Genomic DNA, 23,282 nt, shown 5'->3' with positions numbered 1-23,282 from the left:
TTCTCTTTCTTGGATAGATAACAGCAGTTTCTGAGATATTTATGATACACATCTCTTTGGCCTTTGGAATTATACCCTTAAGTACAAGCTGGTATTAAGCAGCCACATATGCATTTCACTGATTTATAAAATCGGTATAGCTGCATAGTTTACGCTATCAATTTACGCTGCTTGAGGATCTGACCACATGATGGACAACACTGTTTCGTGTTCAACAGGAGCAGGACAAAAGTGTTCAAAACACTTTTGCCAGAAGCACTCTGGTGGGAGCACTCCCTTAGCACCGGGAATGGACATGGCATTGCCAGCCCAGGTGCTACGGCTGCGTAGGTGACAGTGCTCACACCTAATCCTGATGGGCTGCAATAGCCAGACTCACAAGGTGTTTATAGTGCCCTGGCCAAACCCACACCCTTCATTAAAGAGCAGTTCTGATTTCTAGTGAATAGAAGCATCAATGCCTTATAAGTCTCAAAAGGGAATGCCGTGATACCGGAGTTTGGTATGTCTACCTTCTTTCATGACTTCTGATATCTATGTATATACACATACATTTATACATATCTTCTCTCTCCTGCAGGGCTTTCAGTGAGCAAACGTTGAAAACCAATGAAAATATCATAAAGTCTGAGGGTTTTTTTAAAGCACAGAAGACAGCTTTTCTGGGGCACCTGTGCCAGGTTGTGAGCCCCACTGATGAGGTGGAGATTGTGTTACCCTGTTATGCACCGAACTGGAGGGTGCTGCCCGTCCACCTCCTTTTTTGTAACTACGAGGAGAAGCAGTGCGCACCCCTGCAGCGGGGTCAGAGCAGCCCGCCCGGCTTCCCCCCCGCCGCTCCCCGGTGGGCTCGCCCAGGGGCGCCCCTCGCAGTCCCACCGCGCCCAGGCCGCTCCTAGCGGCAGCAGCCGGAGACTACATGTCCCAGCATGCCGCGCGGGGCAGGACCGTACCATGTGCGAGGCGGAGGGGGAGCAGGCGGCTGAATGCGCGGGAGTTGACGAGCCGCGGTTCTGGCGAGACGGTAAGTGCTGGCTCCGCGCGCCGGCGGAGGCGCTGATGCGGTGCTGGAGGCCGGGGAGGGTCCGGCGGGGAGGGACCTGGACTCTCGCTGCCCTCCTACCCCCCCACCCCCCCCCCGCCGCTGCGGCTTCGGGCGCCTCGGCTCGGTTCGGCCCCCCTGCGCCCCGCCTGGTGCTGCCGGACTGGGGGTCCGGGCCCAGGCGGCGGTTGCCCGCCGCGGGCGCAGGCCCCGGGGGCGGAGGCCCAGTTGCCGCAGGGCTCGGCGGGGCCGGGGTTGTTTCTGACGGCGGGAGCGGCGGGGGGCGCGGGCGCTGCTGCGGGAGGCACGGTACGGCACGGCTGAAGGAGAACCGAAAGTAGCCGGAGCCGGCCCCTCGCGTCCTTCACAGGAACACCTCGGGCCGCGCTGCTGCGGCGGGGGGCGCGGGCTCGGGGGGCGAATCGTCCCCGTTGGGGCTTTGCGGCGGCCCTCGGGGCGGTCAGCGCTCCCTGCCGCTCCCTGGGCCTCGGGAGAGCGCGATCTCTCGGGCGGCGCTACCGCGCAGGCCTGGGCGGGTGGCGGCGGCGGCCCTCGCGGGAATCCCCTCCTGGGCTCCGGGAGAAACCCGGTGACCTCCCGTCCGTCCCCGTCCACCGAGTGGGGTTAGGAGAGGCACAGCGCCTGGCTGTAGGGAAGGGGCACCCTACGTGTGCGATGTCGTGTGAAAGTCAAAGAAGCCAGGTCACCTCGGGGAAAGGGGAGCGGGAGGTGATTCATCAACGCAGGCCTTAGTGGGGAGAGGCAGTGACACCATGAGGTGCGTTTCACAGCTGACAGGGCCTTTGAGATGCCCCTAGGGGTGTTGTAATGGTTCATTTACATGGAAAAAGCTTCTCCACACCTTATGCAAAACTTCGAAATCCATTTGATTTCTGGCAATTCCATTTCCGTACCGTATATTGGAGGGGTTTTAATTCTTCCCTTTTTATTGGTACAACGCGTTAAGCATGAAAGCAGGAACTTTGTTCCTGAAGAGCTCAGCTGCTCAGCCTATTTATTTGCTACCTAAAGTTCCCATCTTCTGTTCATGACGTACAGCTGGCGGGTATGGTAATACATGTGATGTCACGAACTGCAGATTATAGCTTCAGGTAGGAATAAGATACAAGAACAGATGGACTTGCATCCTGCTTTCAAGCAAATGTTCTTCTAGTAATAAAGAAAGTGAAGGAAAAAATAATGAGATATGCATACTTTCTGTGTTAAAAAAAGTCACTGCACCTTTTCAATAAATGAAATTTTACAAAAACATACAAGGAGCAGAAATGATTTAATTAAAACACTTTGCAGAAAATGTTTTTTGAAGGTGACAGAGAATACAAGAAATTGCTGTACAAAAGAGAAGAGTCCTCCTGGAAGAAGCCCCAAAATTTCTAGAATTTCAGTGAGGCAGGGAGAGGAAGGTAGCTTTTTTTTTGGGAAGCATGTGTTCATTTGGCTGCAGTCAAGGTACCAGGTTTATTTTCTCCTGGGTTTGATCGTAAGTTCAGAGGAGTCCTGATCAGCCAGCTACCCCTTCTGACAGGAGAAGGAGCTGGGGTGCTGCAGGCAGCTCTGACTGGCACTGGCAGAATATATCTCAGCTTTTCTGCCTCAAAGTTACCTAGGGCTTGTAAGGAAGTAAAAGGAAATAATAAAGTTTGGCTAAGGTTCATGTACAGAGGTCTCTTGTGTTGCATTAGCCTATTTCGCTGATTGTGTTCTTGTGAACTGTTTTTGAAAGGCTTGACCTATGTCACTGCATGTGGTTTTTGGTTACAAGGCTTCCAAGAGAAAAGGCACGAGCCAAACTGACCCCGCTAAAGGTTCACGGGGAGAAGTAGGAAAGTTTCTCAATCAAGTCTAAGAGTAGGAGGGTTAGCGGACTCCATCTTGATGGGTAAAGGCCCACGCTCTGTAAAGGGTGCTCTTGAGCACTTGCAGAGTAGGTATACCATTCCTCTTGGTTTGTGCTGTGAGCAGAAAGAATGGTCAATCATATTTCCTATCCAATACCAGCCAAGGGGAAAGGAAAGAAAATTATACCTGATTTGTAATTTTTTTTCCAGATCTGAATCCTCTAAAGTGACATAAAGAATCATGTGTATATCACATGTAATGAATGACATGTTTACATTAGGTTATATACTGTACGCAATGAATGCAGTGCTGCAAAGTGCTTAGTGTGGGAAATGCACTTGTTCCCCACCCTCGTCTTCCAGAGAAAAAGGGAGCAAGGAGAGAAGTGTCTCAACCCAGGCCTGTTGCTGGGCCCGTGACAGAGCCAGGATTAGGCTGTTGATTCTTGCAGATGTCCATTCTGCCACTGCAGTCCCTGCCTGGCACTTGAACAGGACAGTGATGATGAGAAAACAAGTCTCACGTGGTCACTGATCAGGTCCCCCATCCCCTGCGCTGTATGTGGCTGTTTGCCACCGGCCACTGCAGTTGTAATGCAGCCTCCAGGGATGCATCGCTGCTTCTCCCACTGCTCATCAGCAGTAAGGCACTTTCACAACTAGTCTGACAGTTTCCAACAAGTTTTGGGTGCTCTTGGTGTTGCAAGAGCTCTTTTTAAACCCTACTTGTTTATATCTTCTATTATCCCCTTGCAATCTGCCTGCGCTGTGGTATCTTCAAAACATTTGCAGTGAAGAGGCAGCCTATTGCTGTGATTAGAATTGACTTTTGGTGAACACATGCTCCCTTGTCTCTGTCCACCTGTTTTTCTCCTTGACGAGCCTTGGGGACCATGAACAAATGTTTTGTTGTGGGTGCCCAAGGTCTAGCACAGTGAGTTACTTCTGGGTTTGTGGCCCATAGACACTGTTGAGTTTGAAATAGCAATGAAGATAGAGCTTGTGTTGGGTTGTTGCATGATTGCTTGAGTTCTTGGCTGAGGGCAGAGCTAGCAATGCATCATTAGGAAAGGAGCAATTAAAACTTGGATTGTCAGGTCCCTTGGGGCTGTAGGCATCTGATCATCACATCCTTCTCAGGTGTTACAGTTGCTGTTTTGTGTCTCGGCAGGGTTCATCAGTCATGGCACGAAGGGCCTTGAAACTTGCCACGTTGGCGGCAGCCACTTCTGGCATCTATCTGTATGGCAACAAGTTCCTGGATCCCAATGATTTTGGAGTTGTTCGTGTGGGCCGAGCCATTGCCACAGTAAGTTTCATCCTAGTAATGTGCAGGAAACATTCCTAGGTGGGTAAGGGAATTGGCATTCACAAGAACTTGGGATTTCTTGTATTCCTTCTCTGCATTTCCAGTTGGCAGCTGGCTCCGAAAGTCAGAAGGTCAATAGGGAGCTCTTCGAGTTGTTGACATGGTGGGGAGAAAAGAGGGGAAAGCATAGAAGGAATAGAGCTGTTGTTTGCACGTCTTGGAAGAAACAGACATATTGGGCTGCAGAGAACTGTCTCTGCTTCACTGGATAGGGTGGGACCTTCAGAGCAAGGGCTCACTTTGGGCCCACATCTTCATCAGCCATCCTTTAAGGCCAGTCACCCAGATACAATATTGTGCTGCCTTTAATGGTGACCTAGTTCAAACCATCTTGTCTGTGTATGCCATTTTTTACATCGGAACATTTTGTTTTAAGGATTGTGGTTGTTGTATTGATATGCTACGGTAGCCACTGCCCTATGACCCTTAGTAAGAGAGATTTGGGGAGAGGAGGGCAGGTGTTTCAAGGATCATTCTTAAAGCAAGGGTAAACTAAGGATGGGAGATGATGTACTTCTGAGATTGGATTGGTTTCCAGATTTGTAAAATAAACCCTACATCTGCCTAGCATCACTGCTATTTCACCCTTGTGTTGATCACTGCTCCAGAAAACCTGAGCATGGAGACTGCCAGCCGAACATGTTGCTGCCTTCTCCTTGAGAGTATTCACTGATGAATCCATGAGCAGCCAGGAACAAGGAGAGCAGAGACTCTGGAGGGGGTATCAGTCTCCCTGTACCTCACTTACATTATACACCTGTCACTTCAGGCCACGATCTCCATCATTTACAGACCCCCAGTGGTAAGCAGCTGTCTGCCTGCATATTCTATGACTTTTAAGCACTTCATTAATGAGTTTTACAGGGAGTCAGCTCCTGAGGGCAGATGCAATAAGAAAGAAGCTCTGTGGGTTGGCTCAGGTGCCGTGCTGTTTATATGTGCAAGCTGCACCATGAACTATTGTGAAAAGTGAGTGTTTATTTTGAAAGGGTGAGGGCAGAAATACAAACTGTAATCTTTCTTTCTTAGCTAATAAGTGCTAAGCTTTGTGCTCTGTTCCTGACCATAAGGCAGTGCTGCCTGGTGGCAGGGAGCAGCTCTTTCCCTTCTACTGCACAGGAAACTGAGGCATGGAGAGGCGACACAGCTTATTGTGCCTGGAGAGGAATCTACCTTCCAGGATGTTTGGGTTCTCCAATCTGCCCTTGAGTTCTGCCTGCTTGACCAGTGTTTCTCAATCTCACTTGAAGCCAGTGTTTTTTGTGGCTGTCTTCTGTTTAAGACAAAAATAAGTGAGAACTGTGCAGTGCTGAAGCTGTGCAGTTGGTCTATGTTTTGAGTGATGGTGAGAGATTACTTTCCTGATGAATAAGAAGTAGGGGAAAGGAGATTTTCTTTGCTTTAGAGGCTGGCGAAGCTAAAGGCATGCTTGACTCTCACATCCTCTGCCTTCAGGGAAGTCACAAGTCATGGGCTGTAAAGCACTTCACTGGCACTGCTCTTAAATGCATTAGAGGGTTCTGCACACATAGCTGCAAGCAGTGACCCCCAAAAACATGCTGCCAATGTTCTCTGTTCTGTAGGTGATGGCAGCATGTGTTTGTACCTGTGTGTCTGTATACTTTTAAAACGTGAATCTTCTGCCTCTATGAATTCTCTGTTCCCTCTACTACATAGGACTGCATATGGTTAGGTTGCTCCTTTAGTCCTGCTGCACCAGTGACCTCTGTCTTCCCAGTCTGGGGTCTGCTCCTTGTTGGAAAGGCAGAGGTCAGCTTTCATCTGAGCACTGGCAGCCCATACTACTCTTATTCCTTAGCCATAGGCTGGATGAAGCCAGTAGAGCAATTTGACATGTTCATTTCTAAAAAGCTTGGCTTCTTGGGCTTGCTCTTTTTGTAAATGAAAGCTGAGACTCTGTAGCAAACAAACGACTTTGGATATCAGTGGCATGTACATGGCCCTAAAATGTCTGTCCTTCAATCTAGCCGTGCCCAGGCTTCTTATCTGGATGGTTGATTCAATCATTGGACCATAGCCAGGCAAAAGCAGGCTGTAATTAAGAGGCTGTAATCCTTAAGACCTAAGTTCAGCAGCAGCAGGCACAAAAATTTAAGACAAGTTATAGTGTGGTGAACAAAACAAAAGCCTGGAGAAAAGAACACATGGAGGTCAAGAATCCTGACCTAGAACTACAGGACTCTGGACAAATTTCATCTGAGTTTGATTAGAAAGATTTGAGTCTGCTTGTATTTTAAGCATACTGGTTCAGTAGTCCTTTACAGACTTTCCTAAGAAGCTTGATGAAGTGCACTAGCAGAAAATGTCTTCCTGAGCCTCAGTTTAGGAAACTGGCTCTTGCTTATGTGTGGGTGGACAACTGTTCAGAGGGAACATTGTGCCATGACCCGGTGAGGTCTGAGGATAGTTTAGGTGTGGTGGAAGAGTGTGAGGTGTTGAGAATTCATCGATACAAAGCGGAAGCCCAAGTCTTTGGCACATTTAACACTGGACTGGATACAAGATCAGTTAAAGAAATAATCTGGCATTTGTAAGGAGAGGGACTTTTGATTGATTGTTGATTTTGTAAGTCTTTTTATGTCTCTGAGCTTAAGTCTCACACTGTAACATGAATGACAGCACTAGTCTTGGATGAGAACAAAGTCAGTTGTCCGGACAGCATCATGTTTCAGACAGTTTCTGTATTCTGGTAAAATTAGAAACCTGGCAGAGCAGTTGTGCATTTGCCATATTTCTTTGAGGGTATCCCAGTCATTTTGGGTATGTGGAAGGAACGTTCTGTGCAGTAGCTGGAATACATCTCAGACACTAGCAGGGATTTGGCAATGTCAGAGTTGCCTATCAGGATCATCATAATACTAATTTAGTGTTTAAGATTACAATGTAATTAGCAACCGCTTAATTAATTCCCTCTTCCTCTGTAATACAGGGCAATCTGTTAGCTGCTTCTTTTCAAGTTGGAGATGATAATTACTCTCGTGGACCAGAGATAAAATAAGAACCAACTCAAGCCTTCATGCAAGGCTGATTTGAACCTCCCTCCACTTCAAAGTTGTTCTTTGAGGTTGGGAAGATGCTTTGAAAGTTTTTCTTCTGAATGTGACTGACTGTAGCTGTGCAGCTCCTGGGTTCACCAAGAGCAAGAGAGCCTGAAAAGCTCAATTTCCAATCTGGAAAACAGGAAATGTGAGAAGCCTGACCTCCACAAGGAAGGAGTGTGTCTCTGTAACTGATTCCCAGATTGATCTCCTCTTTGATGCATCTCTGAGCTTTCAACTATTTCCCTATTGTCAGTTCCAGCAACTTTGTCTCAAGCCAGATTTGATTCCCTTGCTTTCTTGGCTTTCACATTACATTGACTGTGCTTTATACCCCACACTAGCCATGTTTGCCGTGAAAGGGGGCGGGAGGGGGGGTGGTATTCTGTCCCAGAATGGGGTGCTACTCCTTCAGTAGGGAGGTTTGAGGCAATCTGACTTTAGACCTGAGTTATGCAAATGGTTCTTTATGGCAAGAATCTTGAAGTTCAAATGACAAGTTAGTGGACAGGTTCATCTAGGTATACATTCCCATCTCTCCCCCCAAGTAAACTTTATGTGGCCTGTATATTTCTGTTCTGTTTGCTGACTGTGCAAAGAGAAGAACTTTAGTTGTAGGATAAAATTGTGAAATACCCTAGATCCATTTTCAGAAATCATTAAGGCACTTAGGAATCTAATTCCATTGTCTGTGGCTATGTCTAGCTAATAAGCTTTAGCTGGATCCCCATATTGTTTTGTAATTGGGTATGTGACCCTTTGGCCCTCTAGTCCTTTGTGCAGTTGAATATCCCCAAAAGTACCACTGCTTGTGCTAATCGGTGAGCTTGTCTTCAGCCACTCTGCTCCCTGCTGAACCATCTACCTAGACTTAGCTCACAGTGCACCAGTGTGGTTAGGCAGGTTGGAGGTGTGAAGATGAAGTATGGGATAACTGGTGGGGCACAAACAGGTTCTTCATGGCCTCTATTACTAGCAGCAGATCTTACTGTGGAAGCTGACAGACAATGGGAGTCCACTATACAGAGATTATGAAAATGCTTTGAGCTTCTCAAATGGAAGATAGCATAGGAGTGCCAAGTGTTGGTTATTTTTAATGGCTATATGTGAATGAGGTCCCTGAACTGCTTTCTATAAATGTTTGTTGAAATTTAAATATTTTCATTTCTTATGAGTCTGTTACTGTAAACTCCACTGTGGAGCTAAAACTTTGGAACTTAAGCTACATATATTCTCCCTAATGGAAGGTTTGTTGTTGTGATCCAAGATACTGCAGAGCTTGCTGAACGTTTCTGGTTTCATTTGCAGACGGCAGTTATCACCTATGACTACCTCACCTCCCTTCGGAGTGTCCCATACGGATCAGAGGAGTATGACTTCCTCAAATCACAGGTAGGTGATAGCACTGGTCTGCCTTCCTCGGAAACTGCAAGGCACGGGTGCGTTGCCAAAGTCATTGCTGCAAAGCAAACTGTCAAGCTGTCAGCTTAATAATTCAATATGCCTTCTACCAAATTGGTAACAGCAGAGGCAAACTGTGCTGCATATTACGTAAGATTCTTGCAGGACCTGCATCTCCCAATGGTGAATATCCCTCATCAAGAGTAACGTCACGCAACCAGTGCTCACTTACATCCATTCAAGTTCTCAGTGTATGGGATAAGATGTGTTTGTGCTCTGTCACCGTCTCTCTGCTGCCCAGACTGGTTGTATGGAGGTCAGGTGCTGGGAGGGGACTGGCAGTGCTTTCTTAGCCTGCTTATTGGTTGGTAATGGCGATAACATGAAGGCTGAGGGATTTAAGTAGAAGGAGTGTGTTGGAGGGGAAATAATAGGGATGAATCAGGCTTGCAGATCTCTGAAGATATCAGAATTGGGCAAAGAAAGGTACATCTAATTGCAAAACATATTGTTGTGTTTTGATATCACTAATTAACATGAATAGAAAAAGCATTTCTAGTGAGAAGGTAAGCACCCCTATTGCTCCTCTCAGTCCTGTGCTGCACCTTTCATTCCAGCCTACAGCCCTACAATACCTTGAGCTGTGAGTGTCACTGAGTTTTAGTTGAGTGCACGTGGTGTGTATATAACCAGGGTCTCTCTGCTATTCCAGCTCAGGGCCTCTTTGCAGTGGGAAATGTAGCTTGTGCTGAATTAGGCCAGTCTGCATAGTATGTTTGAAGTAAGGTCTTTAACCTCATTTTTCTTCTTAGTGCATGTAGGATTTAGGCCACTGGTGTGGTTTTAATGCATGGGGTGATGCTTTCCAGTGACTCTCAGACTGGAGGGATTCTAAAGGAAACAGCGGTGGGCCAGGTAGAAATCAGTGGCATTGGACTCCAGCATGCTGTTAGTATTCCTCTGGCAGAAAATCCACATCATCATCAGTGTGGTCTTAGACTATTTGGGATAGTTTGCAGAGAGACTTCCTTGGCTTGTTCTCATCCTCTCCTGTCTAAAGATGCTAAGGTATTCTGCTGTATCTCCTCACCCCAGATGAGTGGCACTGATGCTCTGGCCTAAACTGGAGATAGAAGTGATGGAGTCTGGAGCTTCACTTTCCATCTCACTGCCCATCTCTCTGCCGCATGCCTTTAAAACCTGGTTTGCAGAATAGTTGCTTGTAGCTTTCTTGAGCGACACCCAAGTTATGGAGTTATCAGTGCTGTGAACAGCTTGTCATTTGGCAGCGGTTTGCAGCAGCCCTTGCAAATTCCTGACCTTTTGCCGTGTCTCTCCACGGCTTCATTAACCTCTGTCATGCAGGTTTTGATGGTTTGTCAATTAATGCCCCAGGCAGCCAAAAAGAACCCTGTTTGTTGGCGCTGCATGGAGCTGTGCTCTGCCTGCTTGGCAGCCAAGAGTCAGCCTCTGCATGTGGCAGAGCCAGTGGCAAGTGCAGCATGTCAACATGGCACAAGAGAACTCTGTGGTGTGGCCAGCCTTTGGTTACAACAAGAGGAACGAGCTGGGAGATGAGAGGAGGAAGTAGGTGCAGGCATAGCATGAGTTAGCAAAACTTAATGACCTGTGGAGACCTGTCCTGCTGTTGGCAGGTATTATGGAGGGCCACCACTGAGCCTGACTGTGGCAGCCCTTGTGGGTTCCTCAGCAACATCCCTGTAGTGCTTGTGTTAGCAAAGGATCAACTTGGCAGGGGAGAATTTTTTGGGCCTGGGCAATTGCATGCCAAACCCTTTATCTCAGTGCAGCTCTCAGCAGCTGGAAACCAAGTCTTTACCATCTTGCAGCTCTTTTAACACTGTGGGAGCTGATGTGGTTCGTCTCAGACTAGCTCAGAATGACTTTTAAGAAGTTCTCCCATTGGAATTGGTACTAAAGGTTAGTCACTGGATGGGACCAAGAGGATGTGAGTAAGTGTTGTGTGTGAAGGATACTTATCCAGATGTTGCTTCTAATTGCCTCTGTCCTGGATAGATCTCTGGCGCTCTCAGCCGTTCATTGTACTCTCTTGGCTTTTTGTCCTTCGAGTGAGGCCAGCTTAACCTCTTCTTCATATGCTGAGTGTTTGAAATTTTCTTTTAAGCGTGCGTATGAATTGGTTACCGATTTCCAGCCTCACTTTTGGTGCTGTGCTTAGAACAGAGATTCTGTGAGGCAGGGGTTTGGTGACCTTGGGACTGTGGATAGTGCCAGCAGGTCTGGATGCAGCTGCTGTGCCTCTGTCGATGGTGAGGGGGTGCAGCTGCATGTGTGTCTGGGATGGGCTTGCAGCTGGGAGTAGAAAAACACTTTTTCTGTGCAGCTCCTCCTGGTACTCAGCATACTGGTGGGTACTACTCTAGTGCAAATGATAATACTTAACTCCTTCTCCATGGATTCCCAGTCAGCCATTAAACTGGAGGCTCTGAATTACCCATGGCTTCAGATGAGAGATGGGAAGCCTCAGTGGCAGCACTAGTCCCTGAGCCTGTTGGGGCCAAAGATGGATATAGTTATTAGGAAACAATTAAATGCAAAGCTGAAATGGGTTCCCCAGGGGCTTTTAGCCAGGTTCCCACTTAGCTCCAAGGAATTCTCTTCAGTCTTACCTTGGCTGTCAGTCCCTCATGGGCTGCTCTTGGTGCTAATGCTCTCAGCCACTCAGTTCCCAGCAGCTTTTTATGGCCAGCATATTGAGGGTGTATTTACTACTCTCCACGAGGCAGGAAGCAGTAGCTGGAAATGCACTGAGTGTCCCTGGGGTTGGTTTGCCTGTCTGTGGTTCTCCCATCAGCCAGGAGATACAAGAATTCACCTTCCTGATGGCACTCACAGCCCTTCCTCAGCAGCAGTCAGGAGAAAAGATGTCTTATCCTTTCCATTCCTGTCCTTGCTTGTAGCAGCGATAAACCTGCTTAAGTGGTCAGGCTTTATGTCCATCCCAGTGGTTGCTTCGTCTCACCACTGGTGGCTGGACTGTATAGGTAACTTGATCTTTTTCCTGAGTTAAGAATCCTTTCCTGAGGTGTCTGCCTTTTTCCCGCATATGATGATAATGCCAGTGTACTGATGTCAATGCCAGTGGTAGCCATAGTTAGCCTCAAGAAATTGGATGTCTGTAGGTCTAGTGTCAGGAGCATTAGGGGAGATAGATAGGAGCTTTCTTCACTTCATGTCTATTTCATTAAATGATTCTGCCCATCTCTGCACATGTAAGCTTGGGCATTTCTTCCCGTTTCTGCCCCTGCTTGTACTGGGTCAGAGGAAGAAGGAGGGCAGCCTGCTCAGTGCCATTTCCTTACCTATTGCTTTCTCAACAAACCATTTTGTTCTGCAGAGGGCTGCATTTCTCTGACATTCTTCCACCTCCTTGAGTGTTTCCCTCCTTGAGTGTTTGTCTCCTCATTCTGAAGTCAGCCTACTCTGTGACATTTCCAGTGTGCCTCTCATCGTAGCACCTGGATGTCTTAGTTGACACTTCCTATATTGCTGGCATCAATTTCTGTTGATCCTGCTGTCAGTCAGGAGGTATCTCACAACATGCAGTTTGTTTAAGGGCTGACATCAATAGGCTTCTGAGTTGTCAGTGTAGTAAGAGGATTGCAATGGGTTGGTCATCTTGCAGATTTCAGCACTAGTGGCCGCAGTTGAAAATCTTGACCAGAGCATTTTTTGTTGTTTTCCTGTGTAGGATAAAAGATTACTGCTGTGAATGTGGATACAGGTTTTTTTTTAATGGAGAGGAGATAGCAAGGAGAGAAAGAATCTGTGGTCAAGGTGTCTTGGGAGACAGTGGGAATCCATTCTTGAATTAACTTTGTTGGCTACAGAATTGCTTTGTCAGGGAAAAGCCATTTGGGGAGGTTAATTAGCCTTCTTCCTTTTGAGAGCAGAAAGAGGATGTTCTCATTCAAACTCCTGGTTATTGGGCTGTGAGTATCTGGGCAAATATTTGGAAGGTGTAACCTTGTGCCATCATTATACAGAATATGATTTCTTTCTCCTTGGAGCCTGTTCCTGGCGTTTGTTGTGTTTGCTTCTCACGGTGAGGTGGGTGTTTTCAAAATGAGCTGTGCCTCATAGTGAAGTTGCCCGACTGAAGGATCCTGGAAGGAAAACGAGTGGGTGTACGTGTGTGTGTGTTTTTAAACGTACACTTTCTGGATAGTTCAGACCAACAAAATAGCCTGTGTCTTTGGACTTCCCTATGTAACACTGTGTGCCTTAAAGAATAGGAAGTGATGCCCTAAAATTGTTTCTTCATGATGGATGTGGGCTGCATCTGCAGAGAGAAATCCCCAGGAGCTCTCCATGCTATTCCTTCAAAAAGGCAACAGTGGGGACTGTGGGCTCTTCTACACCACAGCCAGCGTGTGCGGTGGTGGCTCTCTTTGCCTGTGCTTCAACCTGTCGTGACCTGGGATGAGAAGAAGCAAGTGGACTTGCCTAGGAGACATGGAATAGCCATTAGGTGGCAGTGACTTTCTGTCACCAAGCTAAATGGGAGCCAGTAATAGAGGTGAAGAGTTTCACAGCCCATCCACAGTCCCTGAGCTGATCATGTTAGGTTGCCCTATTATGTGCTCCCCAGGATATCTCTTCATCTAAAAGGAATGGTTGACGCTAATGCAGTCCAAAAAAGCTACTAGCAGGGCCAGCTGGTGGCTTGATGACTCTACATTTGAGCACTGCTGTCTAGCAAACTTCCTGCCAACACATAAAGCATGAAAGCTTTGCGCTGAAAACACATAACAAGCTGTAAAATAAATCTTATAATTATAAGACACTTCCTTTTTCTCCTTCTGCTTTCTAGAGTGGTGTCAGCTGAATATTATGGCCACAGCATCTCTAGGTTTTAATTTTGTAGCATTAGGAAGGCCCATTTTTTGGGGGGTGTGTGCCTGTAAAATAGGATATTCTTCAGTCTTCTGCAGTGGTTTATGCAGGGAGATGGGCCATCTCACTGTGACATTTTTGAAGGAGGAAGGAGGGGAAAGAGGCAGTGTCTCATTTACTGCACTTTTTTCCCTGGCTGTGCACCCCTGTCCCCGAAGTGCTTTGCTCCAAGAGCATGAGTGTGAGGTGTCAGGCACACCACTTGCCTAACTGGTCCTGCATCTTTCTTGCACCTCCCCAGCAGGAGTGAAACGCTGTGCCTTAGGAGCATTTAGCCTTCTCTCCTCCAGGTGGGGCTATCCCTTTTCATTTGAATCCCCGAAGACTTCATTACTTTGCTTCCTTATAGCTGCTGAAGAAGTACATAATAGCCAGAGGAATATCTGAAGAATGTCTCAACCGGTGCAGTGAGGAAACCATTAGGAAGCCCTTGAAGGATGTAGGCTGCAAGAAGCCTGCACCATGAAGAGCACTATAAAAAGAGCAAATGGAAAGTGGAGAAATAATCTTGTTTTATTTAGTGTTTGGACTATGCCTTGAGTCCCAGTGTGAAATGAACACTCAGCAGTGCAAAGTCAAGAGATACGGCGAGAGATGGTGTCTTCTTTTTAGAGCTCATTGTTGAGGTTTATTTGTTTGCCTAGATTTTCACCCTAGATGTGGGTAGTGCAAATAGATACACACGTAGGATTTCTTACAGGTTTGAGGGCCTGTGTAAAGAGGGAGGGAAACAAAAAGAAAGCAGGAATTGCTTAGGATGCCCCTGTAAGTAACTTAAGGCTGGTCCCATTGACTTTGTATCAGGCTCTAAGTAGGGATGTTTTCTTAATGAAGGACTGTGTAGCCTTGAACTACTGGGTAGTTTATATGACTTGGTTGTTGGAGGCCACCTGTAAAATTAGTAGAACTGACAGGTAGCCAGTGCTTTACCTATTTTAAAAATAGGAAGACAGCTGACTTGAGAATTTAAATAATCTTATCTGAGACTAGGAACGTCAGCGCTTGCAATGGCAACCTGAGCTTCTCAAATGTTGTTTTGTTTGTCCTTTGAGTCCTTAACAAGACCCGTATCGTGGATTCTGTTCCCCTTTCTAAGGTTACTGTAGTCAGCTTGCAATGAAACACCAACTTTAAGGACCCCAGATTAGGAGTACAGAGATGTAAAAACAGGAATGAAAAGACTGGTGTGGTGTGCAGAGGATATTTCACATATCAGGCCAGGCTGGAATTTCAGAGCAGGACTGGATATTGTAGATTTGCTCTGCTAAACCAGTGACCTTATCACATTCTCCCCAAAGTGTATCTGATAAAAAAATATGCTGGAGGGTAGCACATGATTATCTTACCTGTCAAGCCAGTGTCTTCATTTAGTCTGTTAAGTCAATGTTGAGGGACTTGCTGTGGTGGGTGCTGTTTTGCAAGCACCCTTCTCTGGACTTCTTGGCAACATTGAAAGCGTCTTAGTGGGTTCCAGGCAAACCCATTGACCTATGTGGTGACCATCCTGTTTGCATACTTGAGGGAAAGGTGTCTCTGAAGGGAACTCTGCTGTCTTCCTCCATCTGGTGCCCCAGGGCCAGACAGGCCTCTGCTAGGCTGAGCAAGCCCTGGAGACTAGGGAAAAAGGAAGCTATGTTTCTCTTGATTTGGAGCAGTTGCTGATTTAGTCTAGGGACATGACAGAATGTAAAGTTCAGTGCTGGGTTTGGAAGCTACTCTTTATTGATTAGGGTGTTCGGGTGCCCTGCCTAGAAATCTGCTGATGTGAGCACACGTCTGCATTTTTATACATCTGGACAGGCACATCTGTCTGCCTGTAGACATGTGCCTGTGTGCTCAGGGTGTGAGTGCTTCTGTTGAAATAGCCACTTCTAAGACAGAGTCAAAGGGTCAAAGATGGCTTTGGAGGAGTGAATCCAAGATGGTCATTGCATTTGCTGCTACCCTAGTTAAGCCTACTTTTGGTCCCATAGAGTTGGTTTGGGGTTTCTTTTTTGTTGTTGTTGCTTTCTTTGCTTTAACTTGAGAGTCCTGTCTCAGTGGCTGCAAATTCTGCTGATGGTGCACCATTTAGAGCAGCTTGCTGTTCCTTCCTCTGCAGCAACATCATCTTGGCAGGTCTGACACCAGTAACAACTTGTTTTTGTCAGTGTACTGAGCTGATGTGACTTGGAAGGGGCCCACAGGGAGCAGATAAACTTAGTGACAAGGGTCATCTTTATACAGCCTCCACTCTGTTCCTAGCTCCACTTTAACAATGAATCTGCATGTGAGCCTGCACATATAAACACATGCACAGTGCTTTATGAAATACCTCCTGCCAAGCCTGGATCCATTTACTGTCTTGCCAGCTTTGCTGAATTTAGAGGTAAATTCACTGAAAAGGTCACTAGTAGAATTGCTTTTCAAAGAAACCCACAGCTCCTAAAATGTCTTTACTGCCCCTACAGTCTCTGTTTGAAAATGTACTTGTTTTGAGTTGCCTGTGAACTCTGTAACTGTGCAGCCTATTTGCTATTGTAGAGTTGCTCTGAACACAAGTTGGTTTTTTTTGGGATTGCTGAAGGGCAGGAGGCTTTGCACTCCCATTTGTTTATCATAGGACTGTTGTGTGAAGAGAAGTAGGGAAGATGATACGCTTTTCTCCCTTGGGGCCTTTTCTTTGCGTTCACAGTCAGACAGCACAGCTGGGCATTTCTAGAGCCCAGCAGGAGCTGTTTCATCTCTGGAATGCTCTAGTATCGCCTGTTCTGTCTCTCCCTCTCCAGGACAGCTTCCCTGCTTCTGTTCCTTGCAGTAAGCTGAGGTTTTGCTGTGGCAGTCTGAATTGGGAGTTATTCACTGCCAATATATGGAGTGGTGATCCTTGACTGGGGAGCATTGTTATAATGAAATGATGGCTCCTGAGCATTGGGGAGTGAGAAACAGCAAGGCTGTTAGCTGTGCTTTCCTTACTCTGAGCTAGTCCTTGTACTGGGCTGTGTGCTTGAAGATGAGATGTCTGCAACCTGATGCATGTGTAGGGCTCCCAAAAGCTGTACCAGCTCCTGCCTCACCAACTGGCAGGGTTAGATCAATTGCAACTCTCCTCCACCTCCACTGGCCCCAGAGGCCACAGGCTAGGGACTGAGTCTGTACCAGGAGTGAGAGGGATGTTTTACTCTTCTAAACGTATGTTTTGATTTTAGGGTAGCAAGTGCTTGGTAATATGGCTTAGGACTGAGCAAAACGCAGGCAGAAGCAGCTTCACATATGTACTTCTCCTGGTATATCCCTGTCTGGATGCATACAGCTTCCTTCACTAGCCCTGCACAGCTGACCTCTCTGTTCACTTACACTGCCATCCTGTACCTGGCCTGAATCAGCTTCCTGCTCTCCTGATTCTCCTGCAGCCTGCCCCAGCTCTGCCCTTACGTCTCCCCACACGTGCCTCGACCTTGGCTGCCACCTCCCTGGCCCCCACAGTGCTGCTGTCAGACTTACCCTACCAGGTCTTACATTCATTAGCAACTCACATCATAGCAAAGATTTGCCACGATCTTAGTTTTCTGAGAAAATAGAGGCCCAGGCACTGGGTGGATTCATGGGCAGCCCCAGGCAGGACAGCTCTCCCAGGCTGCAGCTTTGCACACCTCTGTCAATGGCAGCCAAGCCAGCAGGTTTCCCTTTCCCAGTCGCTTTCTGGAGTACGATTTCCAGCACTGGCAGAGCTCAGTCCTCACCTGGAGAGATGAGCTCCACATGGTATATGCCTTAGCTTTGTTCCTGGAAATCTCTCTCCAGAAACAGTCAGATATCAGGTTCTGTAACATGCTGAAATCCAATGAGCTCACAGCCCAAAGAACTCTTCCATTTACAAACAGCCTACAAACCAATTATATTTCATATTAGTATTAAAAGACTCATGCAGGCATGTGATTTTCATTTGAAGGATTCTAAATTTAAATAAAGCAACAACAAAGAAGTCAAGCTCTGTCCTTTTGCAAAATCTTTGAAATGGTGGGATGTATGTGTAGCTAATGAAGGAAAGTTCTTTTAAATAGTGTTCACTGCTTATAATTGTTGGACCTATGTGTAGTAAATTAAAGAAGAAGCAATGTACAGATAAGACCACTTACCCACACAACCCCTGTCCTCATGGCAGATGCCCCTCTTTCCACCTGCATTGCTCAACAAATTTCATCTCAAGAGGCGAAATGAATTCTCAATTGCAACATGCCTGGTAATTAACCGCAGTGTAATTCTGATGTGCAGTGCTGTCACCCACCATCGGGTGGGAGTGGAAAAGGCACTGCATTTTGTTGATGGTTGAACATTTGTTTTCCTCATCATTTTGACACCAGAGGTAATTGCCATTCCTGAAATATTCTCTCACTACCATTACAAAGCAACTGTTAGGGACAAATTAATTATGAAGAATCTCGTTATGACAGATTAATAGGCCAACAGAGGAGATTTCTTTTTCTTCTTTCAGGCAACTGAATAGTAAAATCTAACAGCTCCTGTATACCTGCTAGAAACACGTGCTTCTCTGTAAGCCAACACATAATTAGTTGGAGATGGGGAATTTGTGAAACTAGGAGTAGAGTATAGAGTGGGTTTCCAAGCTTTCTTTTATTGAGCTTTTGGTTTCCCAATATCATGTGCCAAAATGAGCTTGAGTCTGGGCATTGCCATATGGAGGGGAGGTCTTCGTGGTTCATATTGGACCAGTGTCTTCTGTTTGGGTCATGGTTGAGCAGCATCATGAAGGCTTGGAAGTGAGGAATGCTGGACTTGTGGATTTGGTGGATTTTAGAACAAGACTTAAAGTCATTATCTGAACTGCTTTATTGCCACTTAAGGGTTCCCTGTGTCAGGGAGGTCACATCTGATGTGCTGGTTGAGTTCCAGTTTGCCAATGATGTTCTGCTGCCTGTGTCTCCTTGGAAGTTGCAGACTACCTGCCCCAAATTATTCTTGTGGGTGCTCTCTGGGGACTGTTGTGATGTGGTGCGAGACAGCTGCCTTCCTGTAGTGGAGGTGATTGAGACACCCTGTCTTCCTGTGACTGAAGTGTTCTGTCAAAGCCCGGGGGAGGAGGAGTTTGAAATATCTGGATTGCTCACGGCTCTGTTTAGAAGCTCACTCAGTTTATGTGTAGTCAGGACAGCAATTCATGTAGACTTGGTAATTGTGCTTTCAAAGAGGCAGTTAGATATGTATCTCATAGGTGACTGGCTACTATGGGATGGTAGTGAATCCCAGGTGCTGATGAGCACATGATTAAAGATAATCCTATTTTGGGTTTCAGAATAGGCATGAAAAAAAGCTCCCGGAGGAGGGTTTTTTAAGTGCTCAGCTTTGCCTTCTTTGATGTCTCACTCAAGTTGTTACTTGGCAAAGAATCTCTCTAGTTGGGACTGGAGTCCCCTCTTACCACCTCTGGCCAAATGCTTGTACGTGCAGCACTCTGTCCCTGCCCAGGAAAGGAACAAATCTTCAATGGTAATCAATGCACAACCCCTCCTCCTGCCATGATCGCCTTAATGAGCATCTGATTTCATTGCTTTCCTTCAGGTCTTTCTTGTGTACTGCTAATTCTCTATGGTCCTTTTTGGCATGCAAGTTTTATCTTTGGGGCTATGCACAGTGATTGTCTTTTGCTAGCAAGGTCTGATTCTTTGGAGGATCTTTGTCAGGTTTTGCACTGATTGCCATTGTGATAGGCCTTCTGTCTTGAGTTTACTATTTACCTTCTAGCCAAGGTTAGCAATTAGGTATCTCTGACTAGCCTATTGATGGAGATTGCCTCTTGCCTGTTACCTCCGCTGCAGTGTCATCTTTGTTTTTTCTTGTCCAATGTTAGCCTCTTATACTAGATTCTCCCCCTTTTGACAAAGGAACCTTGACTTTTGCTCATGTGAGCTTCAGACTGAAACCTTTGAATCTTTAGATGGTGCTTTCTTTTTTAAATTGTGGCAAGCGCTGCCCGATTTGCAGTTTCGTCCACAGACAAGTTGTTACTGCATAGTGATGGACCAGGCTTCCCTTACGCCACCCCTTGGGGTACTTGCACAGGTAATCAGAATCTTTTCCATCAAGAAAAAATCCACTCTAGATTTCCATGATAAAGCCCATTTCCTGCTATTTGTAGTTGCTTCTCTGGAAGAATGAGGGATAAGGGTGGGGATAATTCCTTCACAGGCAATTGTGCAGAAAGCTATTTTCTAATGTCATAAGCTGAACCACTCTTAAATATTGACCAGTCACTTTGATCCTGGATGGGGTAGGTAACCTGGAGGTGGAGGCTTTCTGCTCCTCTTCTTGGCTGTGTGTCTAGCTCCCCATACGCTGATGACGTTTCCTGTTGCACCCAATTCCTCGTACATGAAATAATGGCTGACAGTGAGTCTGCAGGTGGAGGAACACTCCATTTTCTTAAAATTAGAATGCGACAAGACATCCAACAGCTTTACTGACTATTTTACTCTAGGTTCTTATAATATGTTTGACATTTACAAATGCAGCATCCCTGCCTTGTGGATGCTCATTCATCTCTTAGATGAGAGAGAGAACTCAACAACTGGCAATGGAAGGGGCAAAATGTTGAATATGTAATTGTGTATAAAAATGATCTCAGTTTTACTCCCTTCATAACCTTGGTGAGCCACAGCCAAGTGCAGGGGAGACATGTACGATATTGTTCATTGTGGTACCAGCTGTAATAAAGGCAATTGCCTCTGGTACTGCTGGGAGTAATTCCTTCTGCTTATTGTGGGAGCAAAAGTAATATACTCTGGATAATAAATAACCAACATGTGGCCTCACCTGGGCTCTTCTTTTGTTCATCTCAGTTTGGTGCCATGTCAAAAATTCATATTTTTTACTTTATTGAACTGCTATGTCATGTTATTTTAAAGTAGCACTCTCAAAGCCAGCATGGGTTCTCTCTGTTGCTTGTGTTCCTAGCAGCCGTAAGGATTCAGTAGACCAAATGCTGCCTTCACTGGCACCCACATAAGCCCATTTTTTCTAAATTCTGCTTCCATTGGCACCTGCACAAACCTGTTGTTTTCACTGAGAAAGCACAGGAGTGGCTGCAAGTAAGGATCTTACCTTCTAATTGCAGTTTAACAAGTTTATTGACAGCGTATGAATCAGAAGAGACACCAGCTCAGTTTCCTATAGTGGTGACATTGCTGGGATGCTAATAGGCACAGGCTGCCTTTCTTGGTGTGGAGCTGTGTGGTGTTAACTGGATGAAAAAGCTGGAGTAATTTTTATATATATATTTTTCACTGAAGTCAGCAACTCTGACTGATACCCAGAAGGGAACAGTCCTGCTGAGTAACAAGGGGACATTTCGTGGTGGTTTTTTTTTTTTTTTAAATTTTTTTTTTTTTCAACATAGGCACTTTTAAAAGTAGAACTGCACTTTGCCATTGGTGATGACTTACTGGCACTGCAGCCACTCTCTATCTGTTGGATGTGGTGCTGTGACAGTCACTGCGTTTTTTTGGAATTGACAGCATAATCCCATGGTTGTTATCTTTCCTGACTTCCTCGTCAATCCAATTTAATCACTTCTAGGTATTTCATGTGTTACTGTCTCTCTCCTCTTCACGCATCCTGTTCCTATAGGAAGAGGTCTGTACTTTAAAGGTCAGAGCTTCTCAAATTAAAGAAGGGGAAAGGAATCTGCCTCTGTCATTTTGGTAAGGGGCTGTATTGAGATCTCTAGAGAGACTGCAGTGGAAGCCCTTCTTTCTGGGTTCTGTGACCAAGCTGAATGCTGCTGCCCGTCTGCGTGGCTGTAAGAGAGGGAGCCCGCTTGTTCTGCTCCCCTGACTGTTGGGAGTGACCTGCTGGGAGAACAGTTGCATATGTACAAGGGGAAGAAGCTGCTATTGCATGGTTTAATCGCCTGACGTTGACTCAGATAGGTCCTGACTGGAGGTCAGCTGTGACGTGCAGCTGGTAGGGTGGGATTCAACTGTTGGGAACAGAAAAATGTCAGCCCAGATTCTTTGGTGTTGACAAAGTGGATGTGATGATTTCTTCCCTCCAGCTGCAATGGCTGCCTCTGCGCTTCCTTCTTCCTTGCACACCCACACTAGGAGAGCAGACTGTGTGAAGCTACCCTGTCTTGACCCTCAGCTGCTGAACTAGATGAGACTTAGCTGAGCTTTCTCCATCTTTCCTTTGGTGCTTGGGCCATCCGTCCTGATAAATCTCACCTTTCAGTGTGTCTTTCAGTGTATCTTCTGTCTGTCAGTGCTTCCTGTGGAGTTCGTGGCTTTTCCAGCCCCATTTTATTGCAGGATGGGGTGTGGGGACTAAGGTAAGAGGCTGTGAGGCTGTCAGATGTCCATCCTCCTTCCTTCACTTTGCTTTGAAGGCCAGGAATATTCAGCATTGAACAGATTCCCTTGATACTAATTCCATCTGATCTTCCACCTCTTCACTAACCCTGGTAATACCCAGTATGTTTCCCTTCCTGTTTACAGCATCTGACCTCTTGAGTGTTGGAAAATATCAGCCTTCTTGGTGCCATCTTGTTTTGTTATTGAGGACAAACCAAGAAACTTTCTTTTTTGTACCATACTGATCCATCTGTCTTGCAGTGGCTCCTGATGTACTCTTCCTTGTTTGTTTTGCTCTCTCTATCTGGGACTTTAGACCTTTTTTTTTTAAGTGAAGAGACCATCTATACACGCCTCTCCCTGATGCGAAGCCTTCCTATGCATAGCCATAACTGTATGAGCTTCAGTGACAGCTAATTCCTACTGTGGCCTTCTTTGATCTCTTCCCCCTGCCCTCCCCATGGCCTAGGACCAGCCCTCACTTCCCATGCTACTGCCTTCCCAGGGTCTCCTTACATGGACACAGCTGTCTGGGGAGTGTTCTCCCTTCAGGTCATTTTTGCTGCACAACATCATCTCTTGCTGTTCAGTCAAAAGTCTACCGTTTCTGCAGGGTGTGTCAGCAGCTCCTGTTTAGGGAACACTCCTGAATGTAACACAGATCTCGATTGATCTTGTTCCTTATAGCAACTGAAAATAGCAAATAAAACAGGACGTAACGGGACTGATGGCTGGGAGCCCCCCACTATAGCTAAACACAAGGCCATATAAGATGGTGCCTTTACAGCCCTCAGCTTGTTTTCACTGCCATCCCACATGGTCTGATCCAAGCTGAGCTGAATTAATTTTCTTAGCAAGATTTTGAGAGATGCTGTGTCAAATTTATTATCATTTCACCTGCCTCCGTAACAGCAAGTGCTGCAGGCACTGTGATCAATGGATCGAGACACGTGCCTAATTTCACTGCGGCTTCTATAAATGTCTCTGTGCCTTCTGCAGCCGTGCTGTTGAATTACTTCCTATCCTCCATGGGTGCTCTGCAATGAAGCACAGGACAGATTTCTTTGTATACCAACCCTATCTGGACAACAAGGCACTGAGGGCACTTTTGGGAACCTGCTGACTTTGCAAGTGTTATATATCTGTGTATACATAGGTCTGGTCCTTCCTTCTCATGCAAATCTGATCTGATCTTACCCTCACGTGTAACTACTATTCACATAAGTGTATGTGCGCCAAAAGACAGCCTATGTGAAGGACCTATTGTAC

General features: G+C 46.3%; 1 protein-coding gene across 5 annotated transcripts in view; it reads left to right on the top strand.

Annotated features, from left to right (window-relative positions):
• ADCK1 (aarF domain containing kinase 1) overlaps nucleotides 1-23,282 on the top strand; it is a 91,702-nt gene that overhangs the window by 8,550 nt on the left and 59,870 nt on the right. Inside the window, exons 1-3 of one of the 5 annotated variants that reach the window (XM_075753787.1) lie at nucleotides 928-1,024; nucleotides 4,073-4,210; nucleotides 8,638-8,721. In XM_075753787.1, the coding sequence (XP_075609902.1) occupies nucleotides 4,085-4,210; nucleotides 8,638-8,721 (210 nt within the window). In that variant the 5' untranslated portion in view covers nucleotides 928-1,024; nucleotides 4,073-4,084. Of the gene's footprint in view, nucleotides 1-927; nucleotides 1,025-1,169; nucleotides 1,352-4,072; nucleotides 4,211-8,637; nucleotides 8,722-23,282 lie in introns of those variants that run through there. The other 4 variants (XM_075753791.1, XM_075753789.1, XM_075753790.1 and 1 more) reach the window with 4 other exon arrangements.

This window comes from Balearica regulorum, chromosome 5 (assembly GCF_011004875.1).
Source record: "Balearica regulorum gibbericeps isolate bBalReg1 chromosome 5, bBalReg1.pri, whole genome shotgun sequence".
Taxonomy (NCBI): Eukaryota; Metazoa; Chordata; class Aves; order Gruiformes; family Gruidae; genus Balearica; species Balearica regulorum.
Note: the sequence above shows the minus strand (reverse complement) of the source record. Positions and strands in the feature narration are given on the sequence as shown.